The sequence below is a fragment of the Ursus americanus genome, chromosome 25, assembly GCF_024610735.1.
Source record: "Ursus americanus isolate L20-20 chromosome 25, mUrsAme1.1.p, whole genome shotgun sequence".
Classification (NCBI taxonomy): domain Eukaryota; kingdom Metazoa; phylum Chordata; class Mammalia; order Carnivora; family Ursidae; genus Ursus; species Ursus americanus.
This window is the reverse complement of record NC_142151.1, coordinates 44,003,221-44,020,978: the sequence shown is the minus strand read 5'-3', so window position 1 is coordinate 44,020,978 and position 17,758 is coordinate 44,003,221. Positions and strand designations below refer to the sequence as shown.

Here is a 17,758-nt window from a genome sequence, read left to right as displayed (position 1 = left end):
GCGGCGGCGGGCAGACTCAGGTACTGCCGATGCAGTATGCGGAGCCACGCTCGCACAGGCGCGCTGGCACCCTGACCTCTTTCTGTTCTGGCGTACATGGTTTTTCTTCTTATTCAGAAGTGATATCCTGTCTTTACTTCCACTTGTGGCTCTTCTGTGCAGGGAGTTTTAAACGGTGCTTTCCAGGACGCTGGACATTTGGGGTGGTTATATTTGGGGGGAAAACAGAAAACTACTTTGGCCCCAAAGAAAAAGCTTTCCCAAAAAAAGAGATAGTATGTAGAAAAGCCCCATTTTCTTTTTATTTAAATATCCTAAATATATCACGAAGGAACATACACTGCACTTTAATGGTAAAAAGATACAAGTTTATAACATCTTATAAAAACTACCATTTAAAAGTGATCTTGTTCATTTGATATTCCCCTCCCCCAATAGCAAAATAAGTATATTAAAAAAAAAGAGAGAGGGAGGGAGGGAGGGAGAGGGCAGAGAGGAAGAGTTGGAGGGATTGTTAAGATAAAAGCCCCAGGACTGCAGCAGAGGCAAAGAGCATCTGGGGAGAGGGTTAGAAGTTGTGGTGGACCCCCCGTCTCATTTAACCCTCCAATGTCAAGCCATAGGGCACAATCAGTAGCTAAGTGATGAGAGAGGCTGTTGGGGGGCGGACGGAGAAGAGCTGGGGTGCAGGGAAGGGCAGGGCTGGTAGGGCCCGGTACAGAGGCCCACCCAGAACTGGTGCTACTCTTGCCAGGTCCCCAAAATCCACGTCCTGGTCTCTGAGAGCCTGCCCTAGCTCCCTTTCCCTTCACTCCAAACGCACCTGAGGCATCTGTCCAGTGCTAGACCCCACCAGCTGAGGAGGGCTGCGGTGTTGGGCCCAGAAGCCTCTGCAGCGCTCTTCGTCTGTGGTTTCCCTGGGGTGTAAGTGGGGCTTCTGGGCCCTCTGGGAGGCTGAATCACTCCTTTCACCTCTTTGCTCCTCTCTCCTCATACATCCTTGGCCCCAGAACCTCAGCACCCGGACAACTGAACCAACCACCTACGTGCTCCTGAGTTTCCCCCACACCCAATCCTTGGCAGGGGTGCTTCTGGTATGGCTCTACACATCTGCTCACCAGTTCCCTCTCCCCACCCACCCCGGCAGGAGGCTGAGGCTGTGGGGTGCCATGGCACACTGTGACCTAAGCACACATCCGCACACACAGGGGCATAGGTCACTCAGGGGACTCTCCATACACACTCCAACCCTAGGTCACTCAGGGGACCCTCTCCATACACACTCCAACCCTAAACAGATTAGCTGCAAGTGGCAGGGAATGAAGCCTACTACTTTCAGAAGTGCTCGTGGGAGAAGTTTCCTAAATGTAGCCCCCTTCCAAGAATATACTCCCAGAGGTGAATGACAGATTCCAGCCCCGGCAGAGCCCTCTAACAGGAAAGGGGCTCCCTGATGCGTAGGAAGATAGCCAGCTTGCGGGGACCACAGGGCAGCTTCAAGGACTGAGGTCTAGCTTCTGGACCACATCAAATGCAAGTGCCAGCATAAAGCTGGAAGAGCACAGGCGACAAACACATTCCCCGGTGCCTCTTCCAAAGGATCTCAGGTGCCATCAGGGAAAATCTGAAGGGTGCCACACCTTTCTTTTCTCCTGAAACCCTCACATTTCAGAGGTATAGAGCCCCCTCCCCACCCACGTGGGCAACAGCCAGGAGCTTTCTGCTGCTGTTCCCTACATTTTCTAGGAAACGAAGTCGCACTGCCTGCAGCTGCCATCTGAGACCCCCACTGACAGGGTGGACCGGTTCACCAAGCCTCCATGATTACTCCATGATTACTCGCCCCTACAGGTCAGGGCAGGCCACAGTGGGGGCTAACCAAACCCCAGAACCTTCCATAGCAGGAAGAGGGCTTATTTCACTTTGGAAAATTCATGTTTACAAGCTTTGGCTTGGGTTAAACACCCTAACCAGCCTGTTCGATCAATCAAAAAAACAAACAAAAACCCCTCGAACACAAAGCCCTTCACTCCCCTAAATGGAGTTCCTCAGCTCCTGCTGGGACCTCAAGCACCCTCAGATCTGGTGGTGGTGGTGGGGGCTGTTTCATGCTCATCCTCCCGAGTTGAGGGCCAGAGAAGGGTTTGGCTCAATAATACGCCATCTCCAAGCATACAAACACAAGCACACACTCGAATGAACACACTCACGCACGCACACACACCCCTGATCACTTTTTTGGGGGTGGAGAGGGTGGTGGTGTTGGGGCAGAGAGGAGCAAAGAATATGATTAAGAATAAAACCTACAATAGGTTTCTTCCTCAGTCCTTTCTCTGCAGCACCCCCCTCCCCCAATTCTTTGTTGGGTAGGGATGGCCATTAAGAAGGAAGCGAAGATCTTATTCTTTGGGACTGAAGGCCACACCCCTATCTCCTCTACCTGAATACAGTGATAGGACTTGGGCAGGGAGAGCAGCTCACACTGCTCAACAGTCATGTCAGGGGACACCAAACTCCTCTGTTTCTTGAACAGTTGTTGCTCAACTTGGGACTAGTCTCGGGTTGTTCTGAAGAGGGCACAGGGAGAGAGAGCCCCCTTTGATATCCATGACTACCTGCTCAATACCTCTGTCTGGCTCAGGAGTCAACGGCAGCGAGGTAGCCACACACTATCTCCAAGATCGAGCTCCCAGAGAGGGCATGGAAGGGCTCCGTGGGCCGCTCTCACCCAAGTTCCCTCCACAAGGCACTTGAGCTGACGCCATCAGGTACCAGGGTGGCCTGGGCCATTGCAACAGCCGTGGGCACAGCTCTTGCTCTTCCCCAGAGGAAGGAACAGGAACCTGCCCACTCCAGTTGGACCCCGCCCTTGTCTGCTCCTCCCACCATCCTTCCTTCTGTCCCTACAGTGTACAAGGAGACCAAGGTAAACTCAGCTGCCATCCCTGATCCTACTCCCCTTCCAACAGAAGGTGAGGTGCAGGGCTGTGAACACTGAGGATCAACTGCAACTAAAAACTCAATTTTGGGGAGGGCTGGACCAGCCATAGTCCCTGCTTTGACCGGGGCTCTCTGCCTCCATATTACCTGTATCCACAGTGTAGCTGCTAAAATTGCTTTTGGATAAACAAAAACAAGAACAGAACAAACAAACAAATCCCTCTCCCCAATCCTTTCCATTTCAGCTGCCAGCTGGAGTCCAAGGTTGTGGGAGCCACACCAGTCTTGGTCCTGTACCTTCAGTCCCCACCTATAACCTCAGCCAAGGGTCCAGGGACTAGCTTCCCTACCCAGGAATGCTGTAGGAACTTCCCCGAGATACTCATAGTCTCAGATTATTTACAGAGCTGAGGCTCTGAGGCCGCTGTCCCCTGATGCACTCTTCTGGTCTCCTGGGTCCACTCCTCCAGGAGGGGGACAGGTACAGACGGGGTGGTGGTGGGACCATCAGACCAGAGGGGGTGCGCTCTTCGGTAAATTCTTCTGATCATTCCCACCACCCAGGGCCCCTTGCGCCTATAAAGAAAACTGCCCGTCGGAAGTCTTGGACTGGCACCCTTGGCACATCCGTTTGTGTCTGAGTAATCGATCTGTCCGAGAAAAACACTGAGAAGAAAGGAAGGATTAAGCGTTGAGAGGAGAATCTCGGCTGCCTGCTGGCTAGCTCTGCCTTCCCCACACGGGAGGCACGCACCCTGTTCCACACGCCCTCAGCAAGTCCGCAGACGGCAGGAGCACACGGTGGTTAAGAGTGCAGGCTCTGAAGTCGGGAGTCCTGGCTCTACCACTCAGTGGCTGTGCGACCTTGGACGTGGTATCTAACAGCACTCAATCTGTACACTCATCTGTAACGGGGCTAAAAGTACCTACTCACAGAAGGGCTGTGTCATTCATCCAATATTTATTGAGTGTCTGTCTCAAGGCAGGTACAGTTCTTGGGGCTGAGGATAGAGTGGAGACCAGAGGGGCAAAATCTCTGCCTCATGGAGCTTTCACTCTAGTGTTCTGAGATTCAGTGTAAGAGGGTGGAGCAAAGCGTCCAGGAAATGTTAGTTGTTATCATTTCTCATCTTTTGTTCTTGTCTTGTTTTGGTCTATAGCTCCTACATTCTCATCAGATCAGACACTGACCCCCCCCCGGGGGCAGAGACTGTCTTTCTTCTTCCAGGTGCACCAGCTCTGAGTTTGACTGAATCCTGCCTCTGCCCTCGATCTGCTGTTTCCTTAGGAAACTTAACCTCTTTGAATCTCAATTTCCCCATATGTGAAATGACGACAACACGGCTCTTTATGGAATTAACATGAGGATTAAAAAGATAATCTATGTTAAATATGTTCTCACAGTGCCTGGCACAGAGTAAGTACACAAGAAATACTATTGTTATTACGATTATTCTCATGGCCCCTCCCCATGCACAGCTGCATAAGGCCAGAGAGACACAACTCACCCTGACGTACTAACTCTACCATGGCCAGGGATTTGATGTGGCCCCTTGATGGTAAGGGGACAGGGGCTGGCCCTGGTTCTTGTGAAGAAAAAGTTTGTTGTGTGGCATGGATGGATGAGCTTACCTGATGACACCGTTCACACTGGTAGGGCTTTTCACCACTGTGCACACGCTTGTGACGCTCCAGGTGGTACTTCTGGATGAAGCGCATGTCACATATGTCACACTCAAATGGCTTCTCACCTGGCCCAGGTGGAGAGAGAAGTGAGTATCAGGAGGTCCAGAAGGCAGGGAGTTAATTCCAGGTATTTTCCCAGAAATTCTTAATTTTTAGCAATGCACAGACACCTAATGAGGAAAGGTCCTCAAAGCCGTTGCTCTCAGTGACCCTAGATACAGAGCCACAAAATCTAACTAAAATTCACTTCTTCCTCTATTTCTAATACTCGGCCTCTAAAACAAACCCAACAAGAGCTACACACACACACACACACACACACACACACAGACACACCAAAAACTATCGACTATTGACTATGAGCAAGAGACTTACCAGTATGAATAAGGATGTGCCTCTTGAGGTGGTAACTGCTCCTAAAGGCTCCAAAGCAGTGCTCACAGATAAAATTTTTGGGGATCTTTACTTGAAAAGAACCATTCTGTTCCACTACCACCACCTAGGGGCAACAATCAGGCATGTCATAAGGCTAGCCCTCAGCCGCCTTTTTGCCCACATTCTACTCTGGGTCGATTTCCAGTTGCTGGACAAAGGACTCTTTCTGATGCTGTCAACTCCCTCATCCCCTAGAGTTAAGAGACCCTCTGAGGAAGGCGGCAGGCATGGGTAAGTGGTCTGCCCCATCAAATCACACTTCTGAATGTGACCTTACTGGGGTTTGCCTGCCCTTTGCCACAGGTCCCATGCTTCCCTGGCCTTTCTTCCTTTATCAAGGATGTTCCGGGAGGGGCCAGAGATCAAAGACTGAAGTGTCTATGGAGGAAATCAGAGTGACACATTCACTGGCTATGAGTGATCAAAACATTTAGGGAAAGCTCCAGGTTGAACCACAGACGGAAGAGAAGGAGGATTATCCCATTACCAAACAGTACCACTTTGGGGATTACCCCATTACCTGCCTTTTTAACAGTCTTCTTTGAATGAGAGGCCTCAGCTAAGCTGTCATCATCTTTGCGACTCCGGGACTTATCGCTGTCTTTTCGGTGACCCTTTTAAAATAAATCAAAGCTAAACTCACAGTCTATCTCCACACACAAGACAGGAAACCAAATGCTGTGCTTGCAGACAACTTCTAAGTGACAGAAACCAACTGCCCCGAAGGTTTAGCGAAGGTACTCATACATTTCCTCTCCAAGTACTATGGTGTTAAGGGGTTACAGGTAAAGAAAAGCCCTTCCTTAGCTCTCTAAAATACCCACATTCATTCACTCATTCCCCAGCTGGATCCCTTTTCCCCACCTCGCTAAACAGAAGCACTGAGGCATCAAAGCTTGGCATCTCCTGGCAGAGAGCTTGGGCCACCCGACCCCCAGGTGCCACAAGGGACTCAAATGCTGTACCTGACTTGAGCACCTCAGCACATCAGGGCTACCTGCCCGCTCTCCATTCTCGGCCTGCTTGCTGGCAATCTGGCTCAGCATCATCTTCTTGCTGGCTGCAGTGGGAACCAAACTCACACCTGCTAGGCCTTCACAAGCCAGGAGACTTGCCTAAGTTGAAAGGAGATGAGGTGTCAGGTCACCTGGCAGGGCAGGGCAAAAACAGGCTGCCATCTCCTATAGAACTACCTTTCACACCCAGCCACAAACAAACTGCTTCTCTAGGGAGTGTCCCTCTCTACGGCGAAACTCTGCTTCCTTCAAGAGTCCTCCCTAACTCACCTCACCAGAACAAGTTACTTGTTATTCATCAGCATTTGAATACACATCAGGTGAATAACCAAGTATTACTGACACTTTTGTCATTAGCAGTGTGCTAGGTATAGTGTGTGTGTTTGTCAATATGTTACCAGGTACTTGGCCTTGTGAATGGGCATGAGGGTCTGCCCTGCTGATCTACGGAAATGGAAGATTTCTAGCAGACCTTCCTCCTTCCTCTCTCAACAGCAGCTTCAGAGCCCTCTTACGACTGACAGACGTCACTGGTGCCAAATATATATTCTATCAGGTCCCACAAACATGTTTATCAGCAAAATGAGGTTACTTCTCCCTTTAGATTTTAAATTCCCTAGGTGTTGTCAGTTTTAACATATAAAAATTAAATCACTTGGAAGGATTTTAGGGTTGAATATCACTTTCTCTTGACCTCCAAGACCATTTATTTGCGTGCAAATCCACATATTTTCACATTCCCTACTCTCCGTGTAGTTTAAACATTGCTTAAACAAGGAATGATTAAAAAATTTTCCTCTTTTCACGGCTACATTCTTCAAACTGACTTTGTTTAGCCAGCACTAGAGAATATACTTTTCTTACTGAAAAAAGCATTTTTTTTGAAGAAACACTTTAAGGAAATAGTTGATCAGCAAACTTTGACAAGTGATTTATTTAAAAAATTCCTTTAAAAAATACTCTTAAAAAAAAATTCCGTTTAGTGTATCCCGGAACCCCTTCTTTTCTTCCTCCTTCAAGGACTTTGGACAGAAAGATCTAGAGGTGGAAAGCTTAGCTCTACTGTTTGCACTGTATAATTTTGGACAAATTACTCTACCTCTTCAGGCCTCAGTTTCCTTAAATGCAAAATGTTTATGAGAGTATCTACTCTTGCAGGGTTGATGAGAATAAAACTAAGATACAAATGCCCAACAGTGCCTAGGACAAAGTTAGTGATTAGTGAAAGGCAGTTTCTCAGAACAAGGGTGAACATGATGCCGTGAAGTAGGTTGCAAACAAAGAGAGAAGAAACCGAAGGGCTCCTAATCTGTATGGAAAGGAGGAAGCTATGCATGCAACTGGAAGAAAGCCAATTATACTATAATCAGGCTGCCATCCTGGTGGGACTGATAGGGGAGGGTCCCAGGAAGAAGCTAGGAGAAGCTCTGGGAATGCCTGCACATGGCTCTGCTATCCACACTTACAGCAAACTAACAGATCATCCTGTCTCTCCAATCCATCCTGTCCCCTCACAATGAGAATCACCTTCTAAATACACTGATCTGACATCACTCTGCTGCTTAACATTCTTCAGAGAGTTCCCATTCCCTACAGAATAAAGTCTAATTCCTTAGCAAGGCATAAAAGGCCCTTGGGTTATATATACTCTTACTTCTCCAGGAAACAACTCCCTCACCCTAACTTTTCCCTTTATCACTACCTACCCTATCCCCCTAACCCATTTAAATCCTTTCCTCCTTTACTAGCAAACTACCTGTAGTACTCCTAACCTCATCACATTCTCCCATGCCTCTAAGCCTCTGCTCATGCAGTTCTCCTTGTCTGCATGCCCTGTTCTGCTTGTTTATCTAGCAAAATCCTATGCATTCTTCAAGCTTCATGTTTTCTTTCATCCAGGCAGGAGCACCCTTCTCTCCTCTGCAGTGTACACACCTCTATTATCGCACGTTCCTTTAATCAACAGATTCATTGAGTCTCTGCTGCTAACCAACCACTATGCAAGGTATTGTGAATATAAATAACAGACTGTCTCTCCACTTCCCCCCACCCCAACCCTACTATCCTGGAAGCTTGCTGGGGATGGGGACAATCTTATTCATCTTTGTATCCCCAGCATAATGCCTTGCATGTAACAGGAGCTCAATTAATTCCTGTTGAAAAAAACAAATGAAGCATTCACCAGACTGTTCACTCCCTCATGCCCCTCAGCACTTAATGTACCAAGTGTAAACTGAGTAGTTGTTTCGCAAATGTCCCATCAGTGCCTGTGATGCAGAATAGCCTACCTCCTTCATTTGACTGGAAGCTCCCTGAAGGCAGGGGCTGTGGCCTGTCTCCTTTCCTTCCTCTAGATCTCCCCCTGGTGCTTAATACAGAGCTTGGCTCACTGGGTTGGTCAATATGTTGACTAAGGCAGCATTCAAGAGTGAAACTGCAAACACGCTTCCCAGTGATCTTGAAGGAGGAGGATTCTATTGCTTTTTACCTGAGCCATGCTGATTTCTCACTTAATGCAACCCAAAAGTTCAGGAGTTTCTTGATCCACCTTTCCTAAGACACTGTTGTTTGAAGAACTGTCACCAAATCACTGTAACAACTCCTTCGTGTCCCTTCAGTCCTGCTGCCATATTGAACTGCCTTTGTCTTCAAATAGAATTTAGTGTCCTCCAAAGGGAAGGTAGATGTTCCAAGAATCCCTGGACTCTGCCTGGCTCCTGCCTATGATCTGAAGAAAAAGTCTGCCAGTCTTGGTTTTCCAACTGAATCCTCCCGTTGAAGTTCACGATCTATTTCAGAAACCTGAAACCAGAAAAGGAGATGGGGCTGTTAGGTGCAACATTCTCGGGCCATACGACCTGCAATAGGCTTAACTTTTTTTTTTTTTTTTTTTTTGTGGGCGCTGTGAACCTCAGAAAGAGGACATCAGTTAAGCAGAGTTTTCTTTCTAGGTCAGGAGAAGAAACTGGTCTCCAGGGCAAAGAGGAGCTGCCAACGGGAGTAAAAGTAACTGGGGCCTCCCATGGAAGAAGTGCAACAGGCCAACTGCTTGGATTTGCCATCTTACGAATAGAAGGGGGCGGAGGCCCTTCGGGGCTTTTGTGCGGAGTGGGCCGGGCCGCGAAGCTCGCACTCTATTAAGGAGGCCAGAACTGGGGTGGAGAAAAGCTCAGAGGCTATCGCTGGACGCCTGAGTAGCAAGCCAGCAACCGGACTGGCAGTGTGCGCCGAGTCCGCCCGACGGTACGGAAACTCGCTGCGGAGGAAGGCAGGCAGGCAGGCAGGCAGGCAGGCAGGCAGGCGGAGGCCGGCTCTCCGCGTTCCCTCCCTCCCTTCCTCCCTCCCTTCCTCCCTCCCTCCTCCTCCTCTTCCTCCTCCTCCTCCAGCCAGCCAGCCAGCCAGCCAGCCGCAGCGCCCCGCCGCACGGAGTCGGAGGAGAGCGCCGAGGAGCGCGCGAGGTGCGTGCTCGCGCCCGCGGCCCCGCCAAGCAAGCCCCCTCCGCCGGGCCAAGCGGCCGACTGGCGGGCGAGGAGCGGTGCGCGCGCGCGCGGCCCCTTCCCCTCCCCGGCGAGCCCCCTCCCTTCGCCACGCGCCCCTCCTCCCTTCCCCTCCCCCTTCCCGCGCGGCGCCCCACGGCCTGCGAGCTGCTGAGGCGCTGCCGCCTGCCCGGACGACGCTGCGCTCCCTGAGGCGTGCTCCTACCTGCCAGGCGCGGCCTCCCGCTGTCTCCCCCACCGCGCGGCGCCTCCTCCAGGCCCCAGCACACCGTGCCAACCCCGTGGCCGCCGCTGCCCTGCCGGGACCGAGGCAAGTTTACAAACACCAACCCGGGGCCCGTTTCCCCGGAAGCACTTCCCCCTCCCCCTCGTCCTCTCAGCCGAGCAGCAATATCCACTTCCGGGCTCGGAGCCTGGACCGGCGGGAGCAGCCAGAAAGGGGGTGAGGCTGAGGACGCTGGGAGGGCGTGCAGCTGGTGAGTGGGCGGTGCCGGCGCGCGGAAGGACGGGAAGGGGGCGGACCGGCGGTACGACGCGTGCGCCGTGGTACGAGCGCGCCCCGGCGGTCATCTTGGCTGAGGGCAGGAACTGGGACCCTGAAGTGACTTGTGCTGGATGCTCTTGATAGGTTTTGCTAGGTGGGCTGGTTGAGGCTCCTTGAAAAAACGCCGCCAGTTTCCCTTCCTCGCGGACGTTCTTCCTGTCTCATCTGAGCCTGCAGCCCAAGTAGAGCCTGAATAGTTCGTACCCAGCCTTTTCACGTAACTTAGCCGCGGTCCTCTTTATCCGAGTTTTCTCTCTCTCTCTCTTTTTTAAAAGATTTTGTTTATTTAATTGAGAGAGAGGGAGAGCACACAAGCAGGCAGAGGGAGAAGCAGGCTTCCCGCTGAGCAGGGAGCCCAATGCGGGACTCGATCCCAGGACCCTGAGATCAAGACCTGAGCTGAAGGCAGGTGCTCAACCGACTGAGCCACCCAGGCGCCCTCCGAGTTTTCTATCAGGCCCAGCTCTGCAAATTCTGAGGCCGCTCAGTCCGCTGGGAGAAGAGTTAACTTTCTTTGCACGCTTCTGCCGTGTACACTCAATCCGGGCGCGTCCCGAGGCCAATCTGGTTAATTTATACCCCTTACCCCTTCATTCCAGACCTTCCAGCGTCTGAAATTGGCCTCCTCGCCTGGAAAAAGCCATAGGATTCCCCTCAGTAGAAGACTGTAATTTCATTGGAGACTTACCGATGTAGGTTGACCCCTGGGTCCGGCGTTAAGAAAATGGAAACTTGAACTTTTCTTTAGAATCTCCCAACTCGAGTATTAGGGAGAGTGCCCGCTAAAGATGGACTATGCCAAGTGGTTCTTAATGGAAGGAAATGTCAGTTCATTTAAGTCTCAGCTTCTGCTGTAGGCTCTGTCAGGTCGTGAGTTTAGGAGAATTAGTTGAGATGGCAAAAGAAAAAAACATTTATGGAAGGGAGGAATTCCCAACTACTCTTTGTACATGGGTTTCATTTCCCTGAGCACTTTATGTTTTGAGCCATTGACAGCAAATCTTTGTGCACTTAGAGTCATGATAAAATTGAGATAAAAATAGAGAAACGTCATCAGAAATAAGTCTTTTAAAAAAAATAGCTCAGACTTATTTTGACAAGTCCGCACACACATAAGAAGAAAAGGCAAAAATGTTAAGCTTCCTTTTTCTACTATCCTATGCTCCTGAAGATAGTCACTTTTATCAGTTTGGCAGATAGATATACCTCCAGGCTTTTTTCTATGTTCATACACAATTTTTTTTTTCATGCAGAATGTATTTATTGAGTACCTACAGAGCTGGACACTAGTGTTACATTGTAGATATCTACGTTCTTTAACATTTTAACAATTGTTGCATAATATTCTAACTTAAGTTTGTACTTTGATTTATCTAGACTCATCCTGATGAACATTTAAGTTAGTTCCATTATTTTGTTTTATAAACAATGCCATAAGGAACATCTTCATATAGTTATCCTTTTGCATCTACAGATTTGTAGATAGAATATGTGCATTAAAATATTTTTTTAAAAAAGATTTTCTTTTTAAAGCACAAGCAGGGGGAGTGACAGGGGGAGAGGGAGGAGCAGACCCCCCCCCCCAGCAGGAAGCCCAGTGTGGTGCTTGATCCCAGCACCCTGGGAAATTGACCTGAGCCGAAGGCAAACTTTCGAAGGACTGAGCCACCCAGGTGCCCCTGTGCGTTTTAATTTTTAATCAATTCTGTGAAATTGAATTTCAGTTTGTAGAGTTTACATGCTCACTCAGAACCATGTGTGAATGTCCCCATTTCCTATAACATAGCAATACTGTGAATTTTTAGTGCAGTTGCTGATTTGACAGATGAAAAATAGTAATTTCATTGTTTAAATTTGCATGTCACCAGTAGTGGAGTTGAGCAACTTCTCTTGTGTCTTCTCTAAGTTATATTAACTTTTTGTCATATGGATTTAAAATACTTTCTTAGTTTTTTGTTTATCTTTCAGCCTTTTTTTCCTCAAGCAAATTAATGCTTTACAGCAAATTATTTGAAATATTCCTATCAAAAATAGGAATAAAACAGGAATGTTTACCATCAAAGCTAATATTGTACTGGAGCTCCCGGCCACTGAAAAGTCTCACTATTTTCATACAATACATTCATCAAGAAAGAGAATTGACTGACAAAATACTAAAACTAGTGAGTTCAGCAGTATGGCCAGATGGGAAATTAACAGACAAAAATTGTATACATAAAATATGAGAACCACCAACCATAAAAATGTGATGAGATAAATAATCTCACAATAAGAATATTACACTTCTAGAAATAAATTTGACATGAAGCTGCAGGTCATATATTAAGAAAATCAAACTATTTTAGTGAAAGACAAAGTCTTGTTTAAATGGAGAGTTTTAGCATGTCCATGGATAGAAAGAGTTAATTTTGTAGAGACATGAGTTTTTGCTATTGATTAAAGTAAGTTCTAATTAAAACAGGACTTTGCATGGAACTTAACCTGATTTTAAGATTTTCGCGGAAAAGGGTGCCTGTGTGACTCAGTGGGTTAAGCGTCTGCCTTTGGCTTAGGTCCTGAGATACAGTTCCACGGTTGGTCAGCCTCCCTGCTCAGCGGGGAGTCTGCTTCTCCCTCTCCTTTTGCCCCTCCTCCCCGCTCGCGCTCCCCCTGGAGCATGCGCTCGCTCTCCCTCTCTCTCTCAAATAAATAAATAAATAAATAAATAAATAAATAAATAAATAATCTTAAAAAAATTAGAATAAAATAAAATTTTCATGGAAAAAAATAATTTCAAGGAGAGCAAAAATCACTTTGGAAAACATAGAGTGGGTAAAATAATAAGGGGCGGGGTAAAGCCATGAGTTATCTTTAACCACTTTAATGGTGTCTTTCTTTACACAGAATTTTGAAAGTTTTGGGTAGTCGAGTCTGCCTGTGGCTTTTGGGTTTTTGTGACGCTACCTCAAGATTATAAAAATGTTTCCCTGTAGTTACTTTTGACATTCTTATAATTGTATATTTTCCGCTTATGTCTTTACCTTAGCGGCAGTTTATTTTTGTGTATGGTGAGAGGTAGTGAGAAACGCCAGACTTAAGAGTAACTAATAACATAGTGGGAGAGGTTCTAGCCTAGAATTCAGAAAATCAGAGATCTAGGCTTGTTCTCGTGTCACCCGTGTAATCTTGGACAAATTAACTCTGGACTGAGAGTCCTCATCTTGAAAACCAGGGTGAATAAATAAATACCTTTCAGGCTACTTTCCAGCAGAATGTGAGGATCAAATGAGGTCATAGACGAGAAGGTTTTGAGAAAGAAAGAACCCTTTGCATATCTTCGAAGATATCATGAATACAGATTTTTGGTCCATGCAAATCAAATGTAAGTGGAATGCAGCATTGTTTTTCAGTACCTGGAAATAGTTGGTCGATTCACCCAGATGTTCATGGAGTGCCTTTGTGCAAGACCTTGGGGGAAGGGAAAAGAGAGTGGGGAGGATGAAAACTAACATTTTTTTGAGTGCCTAGTTTGCATTTCGTGTTTTCCTTAAAGATAAGATTTTAACCCCCAGGAATTTACAATCAGAAGGGGGGAAAACAACTGTACACAGAAGGAGAATTGGTGCTTTTATGGAGGTGGGTATTGAGTCTATGGGATTTGCGGCCGCTTACGTAGGATGGAGGTCAGTGTGGTCATTTTCTAACAATAAGCCTGGCCCAAAGTGCTTTCAGAAGCAACGGCCCTGATCTTTTTGGCCTGCAGGCAGGCCTCCTTCTGTGTGTCCTTCCCTAACTTCTTTGGCACAGTTCTTCCCTCAGGCCTACCCTATCAGTTATTCAAATAGTATTGTAATGATTACTGATGAGTCTTTTCCTGCACCAGCTCTCTATCGCTTTAAGTTCTGAATGCTTTCTCCGTGAAGGCTGCCCTGAGCCAACTGAGCAGAATTAACCGGCCCTGCCTTTCCTCGGGAGCACTCCATTCCTTTGTGGCAAGTGTGTCTGCCCATCTCCCTACTGGCCTGTTAGCCGGAGTGCAGGGGCAGACACAGCCCCCCCACCCCCACCCCCCCAGGTAGTGCCAGTGCCAGGGATAGATACTGAGTCAGTGTTTGCTGAACTAGCTGAACCCGTACCTCTCTCTGAGAGCCGTTTGGGCTGGATAATAGAAATGAGCAGTATGTGGCTACCTTTGTCACCAGTGAGACCTTCTTGATGATCGTGGATTAAAGAGTTGGGAAACCACGTGATGTATTAGGGCCATCTTTGAGCCTGGCGATTTGTCTGTTTTGGAATTCTTATTGCCTCTTAGCCTCCTTAATTTTTCTTGTTGATTAAAAGTAACTTTTACTTTAGTTATATGAGTAATATGAAGTTATATAAAATTATAAAAGTATAGGTATATAAATAAGAAAATGAAAATAATTTATAATTCCAATAGCCAGGAATAACCATAATTAATATCTTGAAAGCTTTTTCCATCTTTTTCAATCTTAAAAAGTGCATGGAGAGTGACTGCTAATAGGTATGGGGTTTCTCTTTGGGGTGATGAAAGTGTTCAGGAATTAAATAGTGTGAACGATACACAACTTTGTGAGTATCCTAAAAAAAAAAAAACCCACTGAATTGTACAATTTAAAAGGGTGAGCTTCATTTTATGTGAATCATATCTCAATAAAGCTGTTATTCTTCTAAAAATGCCTGTAGATACATACAGTGTTGTCTTTTTCTGAACGGAGAGAAAGTTGCAGATATCATACTCCTTTTCTGCTAAACGTTTCAGTTATGTTTTCTCAGAGTAAGAACATTCTCTTACATAACCGCAATGCAATGATCAAATTAAGGAAATTTAACACTGATAGAATACTAATATTTGTGATGACATGCACAGGCAGCTTCCCCCAGTTCCAATAGTGTTCTTTGTAGCAGGTTTTTTTCTTCCTCATCCAAGAGCTGATTTAAGCTCACACATTCCTTTTGATTGTAATGTCTCTGTTCCTGGAATAGTCCTTCAGTCTTCTTTGAGTTTCATGACATTGACATTTTTGAAAAGTAACAGGTTAGTTGTTTCGTAGAATGACCCTCAATTTAGATATATCTGTTTCCTCCCAATTAAGTTTGGGGTATGCATTTTTGGCAGAAATGTGACAGGGGTGACGTCGAGTGCTTCTCAGTGCCTCACATTAGGAGGGCCGTATGTCAGTCTGTCCCATTATTGGTGATGTTGCCTTGATCACTTGGGTAAGCTGGTGTCCCCCAGGTTTCTCTCTACTGTAAAGTTAGCATTTTCCCTCTAAAGTGTTTTTAAAGAAAAGAATTTTTACAACAGAACTCATAGGGAGGGAAAGTGAAGCTTTATTCAGGTTTTGCTGTTGTGCTGATGTTTTTGAATGAGAGAGAGAGAAAGATGTAACGATATTTGAAGATTACATGAAAAGAAAAAAAAATCGGTCAAGGATGAGGAGACAGAAAATCAGTCAAAATCGAAGTTTGAGTAACCAGTAGAAATCTCCAGTAGAAGATGGTACCATTCATCAAACCAGGGAACCTAAGAAGAGCAGATCTTAGAGGGCCGATATTGAGTTTAATTTTGGACCTACCAAGTATGATGTGGCTTCATGGACCTGGACTCAGAGAGGTCTGGAACGGGAGAGCTACCAGCAGGTAGCCCTAGGAACAGATGCAATTGTCCAGGGAGTCGTGCAGAATACAACAGACAAAAGAGGCGCTGGGGCAGAGCCCTGAGGGACTCTAGCATTTCCGGGAGGGCCAGAGGAAGGTAAAAGTGCAAAGGGAACGAAGAAATGGCAAGTGATAAGCCTATGGAAGCCAGGGAAAGAAAATGTTCCTAGGATACAGGTGATGTGTGTCCATTGGATTTGGAAGTTCTCGGTGACTTGGTGGTGGGCTGAGGAAAGTGTGAGAGGAGGGGAAGCGAAGGTGGAGTGGAGATGACTCTTTTAAGAAGGTTGGTGGTGATGAGATGGCTAGAGTGGGAACATGTGAGAGGTTTAAACAATTTAAAATGCTGTGAGAAAGAGGTAGTAGGAAGGAGAGTTGAAGAAATGAGAGGGGATAATCAGGAGGAAACCCCCGAGGGAAAAGGAGAGTGGTTAGACCAGTGGTTCCAACTCGGATATGTATAGGGCCAGGCAGGTAATGCAAATTAGTGAGGTGGGCTGGTGTGGACTGAGGCGAAACAGAATGCCAAAAAAAATTTTTTTAGAGTTTATTTATTTATTCGACAGAGAGAGAGAGAGAGAGAGAACAAGAGCAGGTGAGAGGCAGGCAGAGGGAGAGGGAGAAGCCCCGATGTGGGGCTCGATCCCAGGACCCTGGGATCATGACCTGAGCCAAAGGCAGATACTTAACTGACTGAACCCCCCAGGCACCCCCAGAATGCAAACTTTTAAGGGCTTATGTCCAATGACCTTGTGCTTCACCCTTGCCATGAGTTTTGCAGTGCCCACAAAGGAAAGCACATCCTCACCCCACTGCCCTGGGGTTTGCCATGGTCAACAGGATATGAACAGATGTGCCCTGTGCCAGGTATGAGCAGAGGTTTTGAGAGTCGTTTCTCTGCCTTTTGCTCCTTTCCTTCTGCCAGGAGAACATGTGTCCCAGATAGGGGCTATTCTTTCAGCCTGGGTCTTGGAATAAAGGCACATGAATCAGAGCTGTAGCCAACCACGCCACCAACGTAAACCAGGAAAGAGAGATAAACCTCTGTTGTTGCAAGCCAGTGGGATTTTGAAGCCATTAGTTACCACAGCAAAACTGACTGGTGCAGGTGTTCAACTAAAATAAAACCATACTGAGATACAATTTTTTACTCCTCTAAAAAGATTCAGAAGTTTGCCAGCATACTCTGCTACTGAGGCTAGGAACGCAAGCACTTTCGCACACCGGTACTCTGTGGATGCTGGCAGGCCTTAGCAAAATTACAAATGCAGGTGGCTGTAATAAAAAAGATAATAATAAGTCTGGCAAGGGTGTGGAGAAATTAGAACCCTCCTGCATTACTGATGGGAATATAAAATGGTACCAGCACTTTGGAAAACAGTTTGGCTCTTCCTCAAAAAGTGAAACACAGAGTTACCATATGACCTGGCAATTCCACTATCAGGTATGCACCCAGAAGAATTGAAAACATGTAGCCACACAAAAACTGTACGTTAATATTGATAGCAGCGCTGTTCACAATAGCCAAAAAGTAGACACAACCCAGATGTCCGTCAGTTGAATGGTTAAATAAAATGCGGTATATCCATATTACGGGATATTAATTGAAAGGGAACGAAGTGCTGATATATGCTACAACACGGCGAAGCTTGAAAACATGATGTTCCGTAAAAGAAGCCATATCTTCAAAAGAAGATCAGATATTGTATGTTTCTGTTGATATAAAATGTCCAGAACAGGCAGATCTGCAGAGGCAGAAAATAGGGTCGTGGTGGCTGGAAGCGGGGGTGGGTGGGTGGATGAGAAATGGAGAACGAGGAGTGACCACTAATGAGTGTCTTTTTTGGGGTGATGAAAATGTCCTTGAATTACTGATGGTCATTGCGTAATTCCATTACTATACAAAAAACCACTGAAAATGTACAATTTAAAGGGTTATGTTTTATGATACATAAATTACATCTCAAGAAAGCTGTTTG

At 46.7% G+C, this 17,758-nt stretch overlaps 2 protein-coding genes across 5 annotated transcripts in view; one reads left to right on the top strand and one right to left on the bottom strand.

Annotated features, from left to right (window-relative positions):
* Positions 1–280: 280 nt before the first annotated feature.
* On the bottom strand, positions 281–9,917 carry ZNF740 (zinc finger protein 740). Of its 2 annotated transcripts, XM_045800964.2 has the most exons (7): positions 9,780–9,917; positions 8,566–8,879; positions 6,027–6,176; positions 5,586–5,675; positions 5,002–5,125; positions 4,573–4,691; positions 281–3,606 (listed from the first exon to the last, which is right to left on the bottom strand). In XM_045800964.2, exons 2-7 carry the CDS (start codon positions 8,572–8,574, stop codon positions 3,517–3,519), a joined length of 582 nt encoding a protein of 193 aa, XP_045656920.1. In that variant the 5' UTR covers positions 8,575–8,879; positions 9,780–9,917; the 3' UTR covers positions 281–3,516. The 2 variants fall into 2 exon arrangements, with proteins under 2 accessions (XP_045656920.1, XP_045656919.2); XM_045800963.2 differs by lacking the exons at positions 8,566–8,879; positions 9,780–9,917 and adding an exon at positions 8,366–8,558.
* Positions 9,446–17,758, top strand: part of CSAD (cysteine sulfinic acid decarboxylase) — a 24,627-nt gene continuing 16,314 nt past the window's right edge. The window contains exon 1 of one of the 3 annotated variants that reach the window (XM_045800959.2): positions 9,446–9,535. The gene's annotated coding sequence lies outside the window, so the exon portion shown is untranslated. Of the gene's footprint in view, positions 9,536–9,744; positions 9,885–17,758 lie in introns of those variants that run through there. The other 2 variants (XM_045800958.2, XM_087855865.1) reach the window with 2 other exon arrangements.

Excerpts from the sequence above, each read along its gene's own strand:
- ZNF740 (XM_045800964.2), bottom strand. Across the intron at positions 4,692-5,001 it reads GCACATCCTTATTCATACTG|GTGAGAAGCCATTTGAGTGT; the intron begins GTAAGTCTCTTG and ends CACCTGGGCCAG. Across the intron at positions 3,607-4,572 it reads AGTGTGAACGGTGTCATCAG|TGTTTTTCTCGGACAGATCG; the intron begins GTAAGCTCATCC and ends CTTTCTTCTCAG.